The sequence below is a fragment of the Talpa occidentalis genome, unplaced genomic scaffold, assembly GCF_014898055.3.
Source record: "Talpa occidentalis isolate TD23 unplaced genomic scaffold, MPIMG_talOcc4v2.1 talOcc4.11, whole genome shotgun sequence".
Classification (NCBI taxonomy): domain Eukaryota; kingdom Metazoa; phylum Chordata; class Mammalia; order Eulipotyphla; family Talpidae; genus Talpa; species Talpa occidentalis.
In genome coordinates, this window is record NW_023601104.1 from 10,396,252 (window position 1) to 10,413,235 (window position 16,984).

A 16,984-nucleotide genomic window follows, 5' to 3' on the forward strand; every position below is an offset into this window, starting at 1 on the left:
TTCTCTCCTCTGAAGCAAGTTTGTCACTCCCCCCCTCAGTGGTTTAAGGCTTTTGCTTACAATAGGAGACTCTTAGGGAAGCAGCTGAGGCTTTTTGCCTGCTTTCATCAACTCCTGCAGCCCGCATCACTGAGGAGGAAAGCTCTCTCCCATTTCCTGCGCTGCTCCCATTTTTTCTCATGAACTTCAGGGAAAGTCTATGGGGAAAAGCCTGTAAGTACACATTCCCTTGTGTGGAATAGCCTCCAGTTTTTCTAAATGCATATGCTAGTCCTTTTTTTTGGTTTCTTCTCGCCCCTACCTCTCCCACGCTCTGCTAAAGCTGATTCCATTCTTGTGTCCCTCTGTCTCCCAAAAGAGGTTTGACTTGGCTGTGTTATGACCTATTATTTCTTTTTTTTTTTTTTACCAATTTATTTATTTATGCATACAAGAACTGGGGTGTAGGCTAGAGATGCGGGAGGTGAGAGGATTCACCAGAGACAGAGTGGGGAACAGAACAGGCAGATTGACTGAAATACACTCCTGAGGGGAGCAGCGGGGAAACAGGAGAGGTCTGCTGCGCCATGGGGGTCAGCTCCCTGGCCGGGGATCGAACTCATGCTGCAGTGGCTGGCGATAGCTTGATAGCATTGTGTCCTTAACCCCTGCGCCACCAGGAATATGACCTCCTATTTCTAAGAGCTCAAGAAAAGCTATGATTTTGTAGGTTATCTGGTTAATTCTCATGTTAAGAATGAAAATGGCAGAGTCTTGAATTCTCCATCCTAAGGAGAAACCAAAATGCCCAGGTCACTACCATCTCTTTCTTGGACAACTGCAGCCACCTTGCAGCTTCTCCCTGGCTTCAATTTTATTTTCCCCCATAGGGCATTCAGCATAGTATTATAGAGAAACAAGAAGGGACTGCAAAACAAAGTACTTGAAACTAGCCTCATAAAAACTAGTCTAAAGCCCAGGTCATGGTTATCTATTGCTGAGTAATATGCTGGTTTATTAACCAACACAAAACTTGATGACTTAAATTATGTCATTTATATTGTTCATGAGCCTATTGTTCATGGGTTTTGCTGGGATAGGTCTGTTCCACTTGGTGTCATCTGGGGAAGCTTGAAGGCCAGGGCCTAAAATCACTTGGCTCACTTATACAGGCATACCTCTTTTTATTGTGTTTTGCTTTATAGGGTTTCGCTGATACTGTGTCTTTTACAAATTGAAGGTGGTGGCACAAAGATTACAACTTGCTGAAGGCTCAGATGATGGTTAGCATGTGTAATGCCAGCAAGGCACAGAGCAGGATCCTCTGTGATCCAGGCAGACAGGCAAAGGAGAGTCCTGGAGACCTCGGTGGTTTTTCAGGCTTTTATTGAGCTTTTTACACCATTTGTAGTGTGGCACCCAGGTACACGGCAAGCATGGGGGTTGGGGGGGCCAGGAGGCTGGCAGGCCTCCCAGCCCCCAGTGAATCTTCACTCTTTTTGGGCTCTCTAGCGTTCTCACGTGGCCTCTTCTCTGCTGCTGCTTCTGCTGCCATTGCTGTTTCTTCTACTCACGTTCTGGCATCCCCGTGACACCACCCTTATAAGCCCAGTCTCTCAGCCCAGGTGTGCCCACCTATGCATGCCCACACTCTACTCCAGGTGCCCGCCATCAGGCATGCATGTAGGGCCCCAGGGATATATCAATGCTGATGGTGGGAGGGTGAAAAATCCTGATAATTTTCACTTCCCCTACAGCATGTTTTAGCAGTATTTTTAAATTTAGGTATGTACATTGTTTTTGTTTAGACATGCCATTGCACTAAGCTAGACTACAGAATAGTAGAAACATAACTTTTATATGCAGTGGGGAACAAAAAAACTGTGACACTATTGTAATGTTCACTTCATTATGGGGATCTGGAACTGATCTGGCTTCCTCTCTGTGGTGTGCCTATGTGTCTGATCCCTCTGGTGGGAGTATTCAAACAGCTGGGGATTCAGGTGAATACCTCCCTCTCTCCATGACCTCTCAAGTATGGTGGCTTCAAAGCAGCCAGACCTCTTCCAGGTCAGGTCAGAATGAGCAAGGAGCAGGGAGAGACAGAGAAAGACCAGTGGAAAGTTTTTATGATCAGGCCCATGAAGTCACATTATTTGTGCTGTACTCTATTAGGAAAGGCAGTTATGCGAGTCGGCCCAGTTTCGAGAGCGATATTGACCTAGCACATACATTGAAGGAGTGTCCACATCACATTGTAAGATGAAAGTGTAGGATGTAATTTATTGATATGGCACCACTGGAAAATAAAATCTGCCATACCGAATTCTATTGACTCTTTAAGAGTGAAAAAAATAACGTCAAAGAAATCAAACTTGAAAAATGAAGGAAAATCACGAGTTCTCCAATTACATTGTTTTATGTCAACATATCACTGCCAAGTATGAATAATTTGTGGAACCCTGGTCAGTTTAATCATGTCAAGTACATGGTAGCTCTGTCCTCTATCTAGATACAAATATGAGCTGTTACTGTCCCTCTTAAAATGACCCATCTGCTCCATGTTGCCCTCAATAAATTGCAAACTTCTTAGCATGATTTATAAAGCCCATCACACCTGGCCTTGTTTATCCATCAGCAACCTCACTTTTTTTGTTTTAAAGATTTATTTATTTATGCATACAAGAACTGGGGTACAGGCCAGAGGTGGGGGGGGTGGTGAAAGGATTCACCAGAGACAGAGTGGGGAACAGAACAGGCAGATTGACTGAGGGTAGCAGCGGGCAAGTCAGGAGAGGTCTGCTGCACCATGTGGGGCACCTCCCTGGCCAGGGATCAAACTAGCGCTGCAGTGGCTGCAGATAGCTTCATAGGTTGTGCGGTCTTAACCTCTTGCACCACCAGGGAGGTCTCAACCTCACCTTTTGATGCTTCCTCCTTTGTCCTTTATGCTACAGCTACACCAGACTACTTTCTAGTCTCCAAGCTTTCTTTTGCTCTTAAGCCTTTGTTTATGCATGGCCTCATCCAGGACTCTTCTCTGTCCCCATGCCTTATCCCTAGTTCTCTGTTTGCTACTCATTTTCCTGGAATCAGCTTCTCTAATATAGCCTCTCGTCTATCCCTCACCCAGACTGGCACCCTTATGCTCAGAGCACCCTGTGCTTATGCCTAGGTCCTATAGCACTAAATAGCTAGGCCGTATCTCTCCCTCTATCATCCATCCCATGTGGGAAGACGTGGCTTTGTTTTCTTCACTACTGTGCACAGTGCCTGAAGCACAGCAGGAGTTCAACAAATATTGGTTGGATAAATGGATCTATGTCTTAAATAGCCCATTTCAGGGCTCAAGCAAACAGCTTGCCCACAAACCCAAGACTGCTATGGCAGCGCCCTCTGCTGAATCTTGTAACTGAAGTAGGGCCAAAGCTGGTTGGGATAGTTTGGAATTTGGGGGAAAATATTGACTGATTTGACTGGTGCTCCTCCCAGCCTTGAGCACTCACTCTAAGGCAGGGTCTGGATGTGGCTCCAAGGTGTCATGCCCCTTCCAGCGATAGTACTGGTTGTGGGCAGGCAAGCCTGTGAAGAACATGCTCGGCAAAGGCTGGTGGGATGTTTGTTTCCCTGCTGTGCCTACATGCAAAGCCTATTTCTGGAGCAAGTACTGAACACAAGCCTGTGCCATTCCAGCACTGCTCTTGCCAAGCCCTGAGTGATGGGCGCATGTGCCGGGAAAGAACAGTGACAACCACTTAACTGATCTCCTGGCTCCAGCCCAACCTTCTCTGGGCACACCAAGTCATCATTGCTTTGCCCCTCCTGGTAAATGCTTTTTCCAGGCTCCAAGGTTTAGCACTAAATATTGCTCCATTTGCTCTTAACTTTCTGTCTCACTAAGGACACAAGGAAGGAAGTCAGGGATGATAGGCAAGGCCCTCTCAACTCATAAACTGTATTGATTTGAGGAAGTCCTAAATTAAGTTCCTTGGGAGTTTCTAGGGTCAATAGAAACAGATTAGCAGTTTTGGTCAAAACTATTCTTTTGAAGGTTAATCCAATTTCTGTAAGGGAGGTGGAACTCAAAGAGGTCATTTGACTTATTTATGACCACACAGTGAGCCACAAGACAAAGATAGCACCCAAGACTCTTGGTTTCAAATTCAGCCCTACTTGCATGGCCTAAGTTAAATTCTTATCAATAAGTTAGCTTTAGGAAAAACATCAAATTTGTTTCAGGCAAATGGTGTTTCACCTTTTTTAAAAAGTCATCCATTCCTCAAGTTGTCATTTCTAAACCAATTAAGAAACCAGAGTTACAACTCATTGGACTCACTTCTGTGGAAATCTGTCTCACTTAAAGAGTTAAGCCAGAATGTAAGCAGAGATCTGGGGCCTTCTTCCAATACCCCATCCAGGCTTTCACATGGCACTGCAATTCTTTTAGTTTCCTCTAAATAACTCCCTACCTTTTCATACCCAAAATTCTGTTTCTTATATAGAAAATGGGAGGTAGGGGAAAGGCAAAGCTAGCATCTTGCCTAAATTATAGGAACACCTTTTCTGGTACAGAGACAGTCTTGAACCATCCTATGACCAGCTGTTCTTTGGGAGCATGTTTTGGAACTTTATGCATTTTTTCTTAAGCTGTTCTTTCAAGAAACATAATTTTTTTTTATCATTCAAGGAGAAGAAAATTCTTAGTCTCTCTTTTTTTAAAACCCTCCATCTATCCGTCAGATGGTCCTAAAGGAAGATTAAGGTCTGGCACCTGAATCCCTAGTAGAGATAGTAGCTTATAAGCTCAGGGCAGGCCCAGATGTTGTCAAGGTCTGGCTTCTCCAAAGTAGCTGGGGAATACAGAGGGCCACTATGTCAAAGCTATCCTACTAATAAAAATCAGTATGAACAACATTAACAACATTGAAAAAAAAAAAAAAAGGAAAATAGATACCTGGGAATTACTACTAAAATATTCATATATTCATATAATTAAGCAAGTATATGGAATCATCTAGTTGGTTCCCATCCCTTCCAACAAGGTAAATACTTGATTTAGAAATGAGCAAGTATTCCCTGAAGATTTTTATAGCTTCCTTGCTCAGCAATTGTGATTTGGAAAAGCTCCACGGAGCCATAGCCTCAGAATCCTACCCTCAGACACTGAGGATTGGCCTCTCATAGGGCATGTGTTGAAAACAGAAGGCCGGCAAGGGTTACCAGCCTCCCTGTAATGGCATGCATTTGTCTTTACCTGCTCCCTGCCTGGGAGCCTCTCTCTGGTGGGAATCAGGTCAATAGCACCACACACACAGCTATTCTGATGAGAAAAGCTTTATAGGGACAATACAGACTGAATAAGAACAACATAAACAACGAGGAAAACACAAGCTCAGCCAGGAATGCCGCCACCAACAGAAGCTCGGAGCTATTCAGGAGTGGTGTCAAATACTAACTCCATATTGACAAGCCTGATTTCGAACCTGGATCTATTAAGTGCAGGAGGAAGTTGGGGAAGAAACCATGCATGGAATACAAAAATGTATAGATATCCACAAGGAAACACCCACATTTTCATAATTCCTGTGTCACTTTCCCCGCACATGGAACAAATCAAAGGGGGAGCACAGGCTCTTTTTCTAAAGTCCCTGTATTTCTTACGGATGGACTTGTTAGAGAAGCCCCAGAGGGGACTTGGAATCAAGCACGCAGACTTCACTCTCCTTGGGTCCACTCGCCCCTCACCATTTACCAAGGAAATGTCTGGGACAGAGAGGGGAACATCCAGGAGAGGCAAGAAAACACAGGGCTCCCTTTTATACACACCACACACAAGGGCTGCATTTCTCCAAATACTTTCTCACTTGGACCTTCACTAGATTCTTAGCAGACTTCTCCCCGAAAGGAGCAGAACCCAGCCAAGCCGTGAGACACAGAGGAAGGCAGTGTTTTGACGTAACCCACACTGGGTCAGTCCTTTATCCGAGGTCATCACACAGGCAGGCCCCATGCAAGTCCTTCGAGGCCTGCAGCTGTTTGCTTTGTGGAGTGGAAAAGTTGGGCTTTTTCCTTCCCTAGATTTCACCGTGCTGCTGCTGCTGCTGCTGAGCTCACCGCTGCTCCCTCCAGACCCGAGACAGCTGCTCAGTGTGTGTGGAATTTATTGTTCCGCTGCTGCTGCCTGGTCCCTGGCCTCTGGCTTCTCGACCTGTGACTCTGGAGGAATCAGATACTGGACCTCTTCTGTACTGATGGCTACTTTATCTGGCTGGAGCCACCTCTTGAAATGTTCTAAGGTGCTAGAAGAGAGTAGGAGAAAAGGGAGGGCTGCATCAGACCTCGATGATTAATCACTTAATGATTAACTCAGTTTCTCAAATATGCCTTCCCACCCACCTCCAATTTCTTCCTACAATTGCTTTTCAGGGTAAACATGGGGAGAATGATACTCCTATGACAGCTGTGCATCCTGGCAGCTCTAAGGCATAATTTACCCCCTGGTGGGCACTTTGGCTATAAGCAGCAGGAGGCCCCCTTCAAATGCAGACCCTCTGAAGGCTTGACAAGAATAGCTAAAGAGGGGCCTCCCTGGTGGTGCAGCGGTTGAGCACTGGGTTGTGAAGCTGCCCACAGCCTCTGCAGCGCAGGTTAGATCCCGGGGACGCCTGGACAAGGGTCCCACATGGTGTGCAGACCTCTCCTGCCACCCGCTGCTCCCCTCAGCAGTGTACTAAGTCAGTCTGCCTGTTCTGCTCTCTGCTCTGGCTCTGGTGAATTCTTTTACCCTCCCTCGCTTCTGACTGTACCCAGTGCTTATATAAATAAATAAATCAATCTTAAAAAAAAAAAAAAACCTGCAAAAGTTAAAAAAAAAAAAAAAAAAGGATAGCTAAAGAGCTTATGCCTCAGTCCTGTCTTTTTTCCCTCAAAACTGGAGAGGAGAAATTGTCAAGGGAAAGAAACATTCAAATAAATACCAAACTATTAGTGAGGCAGAAAACTGGGCATCTTGAAATTTCTCATACCTGAGGTAGGCTGACTCAGTTATACTTATAGTACTTAGTTTCATTAAGCACAATATTTCTATTTGGGGTTGGGGGATTGGGCTTGTGGGTTTTTATTTGTTTAGTTCATTCAATAGCAAGTCCCCAAGATAGAAACATCTGAGCAGCAATTTCCCCACAAAGAATTGGCCACTATGCCAGAAGCCTTGGTTTTTGCTAGGCTCTGTGGGGAAGGAGGGAGTACTCTCCTCCCATCTTCCTTAAATATCCAGGACGTTCCACTCAGAAGCTATTAAATACTCACAGTAAACTATAAATGACTGGAAATAATGTATTCTATGCTCATTCTATGCTCTTCCATAGCACAAAGTCTTAAGCCAAGAAATAAAGCCATCATCAGCATATCTGAGACACCTGTCAGTGCATGGAGGCATCACATGTGGGCAGCTGAATTTCTCAGTCCATTACTCCCTTACCAAAAAGCATACCATGGCAGGGGTGGGGTGTCACCTATCTGGGCTTCACATATGTGAAGAACCACATAAACCCATTACAAAATGGCTTCTGTTTAAAACATGAAATTTGAAGTTTGAAAACAAATGCATGTCTACTGTTAGCAGGCTTGTTGTGAACAAGGAGAGAAAGAAGCATTCCCACAGTTAGTCTGGGGGACTTGGGGACAACACTGGCATTTAAACTTCATCTACCACCCCTTTAAAATAACTGTTTCAATTATTTCTCTAAAGAAGGGAAAAACACATTATTTTAGGTACTGATAAATACACAGAAATGTTAACTTGAGTCTTGGTGCTGACTTGATTATGGAGAGAAAGAATTCCTACTTAAGAATTAAGCAGAGTGGGGCTCCCGTGGTGGCGCAGCGGTTGAGCACTGGGCTGTGAAGCTGTCAGCTGCCTCTGCAGCACCGGTTCGATCCCCGGCTGCCTGGTGAGGGTCCCACATGGTGCGACAGACCTCTCCTGCCATGCCCGCTGCTCCCTTCAGCAGTGTATTTTGTCAGTCTGCCTGTTCTGTTCCCCGCTCTGGCTCTGGTGAATTCTCTCACCCTCCCGCACTTCTGACTGTACCCAGTGCTTGTATAAATAAACCTTAAAAAAAAAAAAAAAGAATTAAGCAGAGTAAGTTTTGTCTTTTCTTGTCAGAACTGGTGAGGAGGAAAAGGGGAGAGAGGGGAGAGAGAATACAATGGGGAGAGAAAATATATTCAAGGGGAGAGAGAATACAATGCCAAATTATTAATGGGTCAGGAATCATGCTTCTTCAAGTCTCTTATATTTGGAGCATTTTAAAGTTCAGTTAGGTTAAACTTTAAGGTCAACTTGACCTCAGATGGCACAATGATTTCTAAAGGATCTGAGGGCACACCCATCAACAAATAGTTGAATAGTAGAGATAATGCAAATGCAGTACTTTGCAAATTAAGTAAAATGTAACTGTAAAGTTTTATCCAAGTGCAGTCCATAGAGTTGCCATGGGACTCTCAAAATATGATATGTTGCAAACTTGGGTTAAATCATATTCCCCTCCCACCTTCTGTTAACATTCAGGTTTTTACTCCTCCCACCGATTTTCATTTGGAATAATTTCTTCCTGAACTTTAAAATTCTGTTAGGAAGAATAATATTAATAATAACTAATGCTAATATAGTACTTACCCTGTGTCAGGTACTGTTCTCAACTGCTTTACATAGTATAATCCTAATAACAACCTGATGAGGTAAGAGCTACTCCTCCCATTTTATAGAGTAGGAAACTGAGCACCCAGATGTTACTTACACATGAAAACAAAACCAATAAGTGGCAGAGTCATTTTCCTGAATGCCAAGCACCAGCCTGCTCTTTGTGGCAGCATGCCCTTCTTTTCCCATCTGATCATCTGCAGGATCTGTTCAAATTCTGCCTCCTTCCCTACACAAATGCTAGAGCCTAAAGGGAACTCCCTGGTCTCTCAACTCCTAAAGCACATTCTGTCACATCTGCTCATCTGCCTCTCATGCCGCTTTGTATTGTTAGGTGAACCTTTACATATATTTTTCATCCTATTTCTAAGGATGAAAATAGAGTCCAAAACTTCCTTCTATCTCCCCTCCACATGCCACCTTGCCCATCCTACCCCATGACACCTAGTACAGTGCCTTCACACAGTAGATGCTTAAGAAATTCATTCATTTAGACTACACAAATTTGAGTGGCTACACTATGACAGAACTGGCAAGCAGAGGTAAGATGACATAGTTCCATGTTGACTGATACTTCCTCAAGTGCATTGTGTACTTGAAAAAAAAAGAAGACAATGGTTTATCTTCAACTTTGTTCAATCTGTGATCAAAATATAAATGGGTTATTTACCTTTTGGCAAAAATAACTATTCTCAAAATTCTGCTGCTGCTGGAATAAGGGCAAATAGATGGATCTTATACAGTATGATTTCAGCTCAGAAAAGCTGATGCTAATAACAACTAATATCTGGACTCAGATGTCACTCTTCCTGAATTCTTTTTTTTTTTTAAAGATTTATTTATTTTTGCATACAAGGGCAGGGGTGTAGGCCAGAGGTGTGGGGGGTGAGAGGATTCATCACAGACAGAATGGGGAGCAGAATGGGCAGACTGAAAGACACTGCTGAGGGGAGCAGCAGGCAAGACAAGAGAAGTCTGCTGTGCCATATGTGGTTCAGCTCCCTGGCCAGGGATCAAACTCGTGCTGCAGTGGCTGTGGATAGCTTCAGAGTGCTGAGACTTAACCTTCTGCGCCACCCGGGAGGCCCCCTCCCTGAATTCCTTTGAGAGAGAGAAATGGTCTTAGTGGAACAGTCACCTGGAACTGGCCTGGGAATCAATTACCTCTCATCAGAGTCAAGTCCATCCACAAAGAATTCTGATGCTAGCTTCTCCTGGAGGAACCGATCCCAGCATTCCTTCTTGGCTTGGGCCAGGGTTCGGAGCATGTCTTTAGAAGTTACTTCCTGATTTAAACCTTTGATTCTTCTCAGTTTCTTCTCTAAAGAAAGAAGTAAAGCTTAGCAAGGAAAGTGAGTATAAAACCAAACTGAATCTAAAATATAAAATGCCAGCTTTAAAAGTCTATCACTTGGGAAAAAAAAAAAAAAAAAAAAAAGTCTATCACTTGGCCTCCCCGGTGGCGCAGCGGTTGAGTGTTGGGTTGCGAAGCTGCCCGCGGCCTCTGCAGCGCCGGTTCGATCCCCAGCTGCTCCCCGGCCACCGGAGGAGGGTCCCACATGGTGCGCAGACCTCTCCTGCCACCCAATGCTCCCCTCAGCAGTGTATTTCGGTCCTTCTGCCTGCTCTGCTCCCTGCTCTGGCTCTGGTGAATTCTCTCACCCTCTGCGCTTCTGACTGTACCCAGTGATTGTACAAATAAATAAATAAATCTTAAAAAAAAAAAAGTCTATCACTGATGAGTACATCATACTCCCTGCAGAAAAAGTCATTTTTTTAAGGCAATATGAGGAAATGTATATTTTTCTATTTCCTTCATAATATCTTCACTCAGCATTGAATCAAATAAATCTCTAGACCCAGAAAAGAGTGATAGGTTTTCATAAATAAATTGTTGGCATATTTTCTTTGAAATCACAGAAGCCCAGTAGGTATGTCTCTAAAGAATTCTGGTTTTCCCTGGTTTGACATGTGTAGCCTATCGCCTCTTCTTCATTCTCTGAGAATAGTCTCTCTGAGGAGTAAATGGATTTTTTTTTTTTGTCATAGTGACATGAACTGGTTTTCAAACCTCATGAGAAAGATGACAAGAGAGCCAATGGTTCATTAAACACTAAAACTGACTTGATGAGAACTCAATAATAAGAAACCCTTAAGATCTCTGTGATTAAATTCTTGATTAAAAAAAGAAATCTCCCAGCATTTTTGAAAATTGTTCAACTTATGGCCTGGATGGTCAAGTCTAATAAAAACAAACATCTTGTCATCCCTTTGAGAGTAGTACATCTGGCTTACTGATGATAGATGTTTAATTATTCTTCTTTGCATTTTAAGTATAATTGTTAGACAGATTTCCCCTTTTGAGGAAAATAAGGACAAGTATCACCATTTACCTTTTGCCTTAATTTAGTCTTGTCCTCAACTAAATAATTAGGTGACTAATGGCTTTGTGGGGGGAAGGGAAGCAATAGAAACTTGATGATTTGCAACCCTGTTTTCATTTCTAAGCAACCACATCAGCTAGCACCCACTGATCAAAACAATAAACATCTTTTGTTGCTGCAGGTTACCACCAAGAGCTCAACCATGTAACAAACCTGGAGTTTATAAAAGCATTTTCTCCTTGGGGATATGAAAAGTTATGTATATCTCTCAAGTTGAACCAGGTATGTTTTTAACTGTTGCTCTTATCAGTGAATTCTCATTGACATGGGTTTATTTGGAAATAAAAACAATCTTTATATTGTCTGACCTTGGTTGTCAAGGTGTAAAGTACTCATTTGGCCTCGGAGAGGTCTACCCCACTCTGAGTGTGCTGAGTCCGATCAGGTACAATCTAAGTAGAGCCAGCAGAAACCAGTGCCATTATAGTACTCAAATCCTGCCTGCCATTGTCTCCCAGATTCTGTCATAGACAACATAAACAGCTTCTAGCTTCCTCAGAGAGAAAATTGTAATCATCTTCTGAACTGATTTTAGAAAAGATCAGTGAGGTTTTAATTTTCTGAACCAGTCTTCATCTATCAAAGTCATCACTGAATTCATGAAAGTCCATGTTCTGGGTACAGAGCAACAAGGCTAAGAATCTACTTCCATTTTCTCAGATAGTTGTTTCTTCTCTTTGTCATCATTAAGCAGATGTTCTGGCTACCACAAAACAGAAATGTTAACCTCCCAGCCAGGGCTGCAAACATTACTTTCTTATCTTTGGTGGCTTCCTGACAGCTTTCATATTAGCCCTTCATCCTTCTCATTATCCATTCCAACAGTTTTCTCATATTTTTTCCCTTCTAGAATATCATCAACAAAATTCCTTTCATTGTTCCAAGCTTCCTAGCAATGATGCTTGACTCTTCTTTCTGTCTTTCCTTAAAAATGTCTCCTTCCTGAGATGCCTTTTTTCCCTCAAGTAATTGGTTTTGTGACAGATATCTAGTCTGTTTAATAAGAGGATACCAAAATTCTAGAGACTGGCTTTCACATCTCTGCCCTAACTCTATGAAGATGGCAGTCAGCTTAAAAAAAAAAAAAAAAAAAGAATGAAAAATCACTGCCCTAGACTAATATTTCTCTTTCACCTAGCATGAGACAATCTGGATCTCTTTCCTGTGTTTGGAATCTCTCTAGATCTTTTCACTTAAGGCCTCAGAACAGGACAATGAAGATGTGTTCAAGAAATAAAAAAAAAAAAAAAATTAAACAGTTAACAAGGAACAAAATGAATTTTACATTCACATGTTCCCATTCCAACAATGTTTACTGTAACAGTTTTTCAAATTATAGCTTCAGAAATCCACATGTAGCTCTAGGGTCATGACCTTTTATATCAAGAATCTTAACTATAAGGGCCACCAATAGTAGGCAAGAGGCTTTACAAATGCAAAGAAATAAAGCAGAGGTTAGAAGAAACAATCAGAGGCAAGAGATGACAACTGTTTTAAGGGATACACAAGGAAATGGGGGCTCCTCACCAACAAAGAACCTGAACCACCTACCTCCCCAGCAGGCCCCCCCACCCCACCCCCCGCCATTATATGTGACAGATCCATGTGGTACAGACCAAAAAATAAAGAAATTAAGGAAAGAAAACCAGATTTGATGTAACATAACTTCGAGTTACCTTAAAACTACCAGTTTCTCATTTTTTAAAAAATCACCTAACAGGGCCTCCCTGGTGGCCTACAGGTTAAGTCTCAGCGCTATCATCACCACAGTCTGAGTTCAAACCCGGCCAAGGAGCTAACCCACATGTGGTGCAGCAGACCTCTCCTGTTTCACCCGCTGTTCCCCTCAGCAGTGTACAGTAAATTGCTGCTCTGGTCCCCACTCTGTCTCTGGTGAATCATCTCACCTCCTGCATCTCTGGCCTATACCCAGTTCTTTTGCACAAAAATTTAAAAAGAAAAAGTCCACCTAACTCACCTAAAGATGCTAAATACACTTCTGAATCCTGCAAAGGAGCCCAAGGCTTTACAGCTGTCTGGACAGCAAAGTCTGGGGCCTCCCTCTGGCCTTCATCTACAGGGAAATAATCCATAAAAGAGTCTGAGAAGGCATTGTTGGCACCATCCTCTTGGTCAGGATTTGGCAGACAGGAACAGATTTCAGCCCAAAGATCCAGGCCAGATCTTGTGGCTGCTGAGTCAATGCTCTCAAACATTTTCATTTGGAATTAAGCTGAAAAACAAAAGTTCAAGTGAGTAAACACTGGCTTTAAGGATATATTATAGGTATTCAGTACTCAGATACTTATTTATCCATTGAAAGAAGATAATAGGCTTGTAAGAAGTTTCTCTTGACAACATTTAAAATGACTATTGGGTTCCCTATGTAAGAGATAACAAGGTGATAAAAGGAAGTTGGGGTCCTCTTCTAGCTCTGCACTCAAGTTGTTTTCATAATGAAATTTGTCTTTAAAAATGGAATTTCTATGAGCCAGACACAGAAGGACAAATGTTGGCTGATCACACTTTTATGAGATACCCACAGTGGTCAAATTCAGGGATACAAAGCAAACTCATGGTTGCCAGGGTTTGGGGGAGGAAGGAAATGGAGAATTAGTGTTTAATGGGCACAGAGTTTCAGTATGGGAAGATGAGAAAGTTCTAGAGATGAAAGGTTGCAATGGGACTGTCACTGAATTATACATTTAAAAAGGGTTAAAATGGGCCTCCTTGGTGGTGTAGTGGTTGAGCGCTGGGCTGTGAAGCTGCCAGCAGCCTCTGCAGCTCCAGTTCGATCCCCGGCCACCGGTGAGGGTCCCACATGGCACACAGACCTCTCCTGCCGCGCCCGCTGCTCCCCTTAGCAGTGTATTTCATCAGTCTGCCTGCTCTGTTCCCCACTCTGGCTCTGGTGAATTCTCTCACCCTCCCACACTTCTGACTGTACCCAGTGCTTGTATAAATAAATAAATAAATCTTCAAAAAAAATTTAAAAAAATGGTTAAAATGATAAAGTTTACATTATGTTCCAGAACACACAAGAATTTCAGATTTCTACTGAGAACAGATATTCTGTACTTTTCTCCAAAATGCAACTGCGCTGTCTTCTGCCAATTAAATGTTTGTCTTCCACAGGGCACTGACTAGGGGTCTTGCACAGTTCTGTACACATGAAGAAAATAAAAGTGCTGCTTGGAGAGAGAAGCATCTATCAGAGAGTGCTGTCATATACAAAGGCCCATGCGCTCATTACATGTAGGTGCTGTGCTAAATGCCTCATGTTCTTATTTTAATAGTCAGAAATACTGAAAAACAGACAGTGAAATCATTTTACAGATGGTGGTCTGTAACGGTCACTCTCTGGTCTTAAAGGATGGGTTGACACATTCTTTCAGGAGGGACCTCCCAGATTAGGAAGACTTGCCTGGCAAAAGGTATGGGTGGGTAATTGTAGGGAAAGGCTCAGCCAGCCCAAGGGCCGCAAGTAAAATGTCAGCTATGTCAAGGAGGCCCTGGTGAATTGCTCCCAAGGGCCACAACGAGCCCGTGGCCCCATCCCCAAGACGTTCGAATCTACCGAAAGCAAAACTTTGCTTCTATGCCTGGGTCGCCCCCAATCCCACCCTCCGGTAATTCCAAAACAGCGCAGGAAATCCTGGTGTCCAGATTCTGGGCCACAGCCATCTGGCCTCAAGGTCTGGCTGGGAGCGATGAGTATTGCCTCCAGGCTTCTCAGCGGCATTTCAGGTTAGACCCAGAGCCCAGGACACAAACTGAAAATGCTAGGCACCCCGCACCCCCGTCTCACCTACCGCAACCGCCTGCCCTGCAGCCAGCAAACCGCTGGGTTCAGCTCTGTCGCCGGCAGCCAAGATGAAACTGGAGGCGGAGACTCTGAGTGACAGATCCCGGGAGTTCTCCAATCACAGACTGACCTGGAGATATTCTGTGCGCCGATTGGTTGCTTGGAGGTCAGCTGGTTGAGGAAGAGCGGCGCATTGAGGAAGCGGCGGGCGGGACTTTCGTTGCCAGGAAACGGCGGAGTCACGTGCCCTGGGCCCCGCCTCCCCTGCGACCAGGCTGATTTCCTCTTATCAGCGACTTCCAGGCGCGTGGACAGCGCCCGCCACTCAAGCCCTGCTCTGATAGGCCAGTTTCCATAAACCTTTGACTTTTCTTGGTTCCCCGAGCAAGTTGACTTCCTCGTCAATTTTGTGGGTCGAAAACTTCAGCGCTTCGGTACCCAAGTAAGAGCACTTTGGCGGCTCAGATGGTGAAGGAGGTGACTTGTTTCCTTACTCTCGCAGGAATAATGAAACTTTCCTTCATTCTTTTAGTCCATATACTCCAAGTTCTTGTTCTGTTCTAGGCATTGTGTTAAGCGAGAATTCTAGACAGTTAAGACTTGATATGAGTCCCTGAGGTTTTTACAGCGAAGGGCAGGAGGTTGTGTCATTGGGGCAGACAAGTTTACAAATAACAACAATGAGTTATAGAGAATCTGATGAATATGTGGCCAGAGTACATGAAGGAGTGAGTGGTCGGATATGGAAGATATGTGTGTCACAAACCCTTTTTTAGAAATCACCTTGGTTATCCTTCAAGAGTTATCAGTTCGCTGAGGTGAAACCCCTCCTCTGACTCCTCCCTCCAACTTTCAGGGCCCCTTACTTTCTCCCAAAAAAATATGCAAAGAAAGACATCAGCCAGCCATCTGTAGAAGTAACTTTGCAGAGGATATCTCTAAATGTGTCCAAAGCCGACCAGTGGTGTTAACGGTGGTAATAACTACCACCATGTGAAAGGGGCTTCCAGATTTTCCGTTGTTCACATTTATAACCACTCTTAGAAAGAATATGCAAACAGAAGGAAGAGGAAAGTAAGGATTTTAGAAAATTAAGGAGCAAATAATAGGCATGATTTTTTAAATTTCTATTTCTTTACATATGCATACAAGAACTGTGGGTGTAGGCCAGAGGTGCAAAGGGTGAGAGGAATCACCAGAGACAGAGTGGGGAGCAAAACAGGTAGATCTACTGAAATACACTGCTGAGGGGAGCAGTGGGTGAGACAGGAGAGGTCTGCTGTGCCATGTGGGTTAGCTTCCTAGCCAGGGATTGAACTCATGCTGCAGTGACTGACAACAGCTTGATAGCACTGAAACTTTAAACCCCTGTGCCACCAGGAAGGCCCAATAGGCACGATTTTTGACAGTGCTTATTCATAAGAAATAAATAAAGGGGACAGGGAATTCCCAGAGTCCTCAAACTATCTCTGAACCTGGCAGCAACTAATTAATAGAAAGGGGCACTGTGGTAAGTTTATAGGTGTTTCATCAAGCAACTCCATGGCTTTTCAACTCACTTAGACCTATTCTCTGATTTCCTTCTCACCAAACTCTTGATTTCAAATTTAGATTCTTGAATATCTTGAAGCCAGGATAAGGGCGGCTTTAGCAGTCGGCATAAATAGTCACCAGTATAAAATGGAGTATACTTGATAACTTAAAGTTACCAATTCACCCACATCTTCTGAGTTTAATCTGTGTGTGTGCTGAATAAATCCAAAAAAGATCTTGGACTTGCAAATTTGAAACTATGGCTATGATGATCTTCTTCTCCCTGAGGGTTGCTCACACGGGGAAGCCACATGAGAGTAGTCAGCACTTTACTCTACTTTAGATTCTCTGCTCTAACTGCATTATCATTGCCACGAATATGTTTTTTTTTTTTAATTTTTTCCTCAACCAGCCTAGGCCTTCATTGAGATCTAAAATTGTGTTTTTCTTATCTCCATGTCTTCAGGGCCAAGTAATGCCTAGTGAATTTTCAAAATTTGGTGTATGAATGTTTCAGTT

The 16,984-nt window shown here is 43.5% G+C and overlaps 1 protein-coding gene across 3 annotated transcripts; it reads right to left on the minus strand.

The window, feature by feature from the left end:
* Positions 1-1,362: 1,362 nt before the first annotated feature.
* Positions 1,363-15,010, minus strand: CCDC32 (coiled-coil domain containing 32). Of its 3 annotated transcripts, none has more exons than XR_008553865.1 (5): positions 14,940-15,010; positions 13,106-13,360; positions 9,848-10,004; positions 7,826-8,092; positions 6,241-6,278 (listed from the first exon to the last, which is right to left on the minus strand). XR_008553865.1 is itself a non-coding variant. In XM_037502216.2 (4 exons), the coding sequence occupies exons 2-4, from the start codon at positions 13,347-13,349 to the stop codon at positions 6,140-6,142; spliced, it is 540 nt and encodes a 179-aa protein (XP_037358113.1). In that variant the 5' UTR covers positions 13,350-13,360; positions 14,940-15,010; the 3' UTR covers positions 1,363-6,139. The 3 variants fall into 3 exon arrangements, 1 of the variants encoding a protein (XP_037358113.1); XR_008553866.1 differs by having other exon boundaries at positions 14,936-15,010; XM_037502216.2 differs by lacking the exon at positions 7,826-8,092 and having other exon boundaries at positions 1,363-6,278.
* Between the last annotated feature and the right edge of the window lie 1,974 nt (positions 15,011-16,984).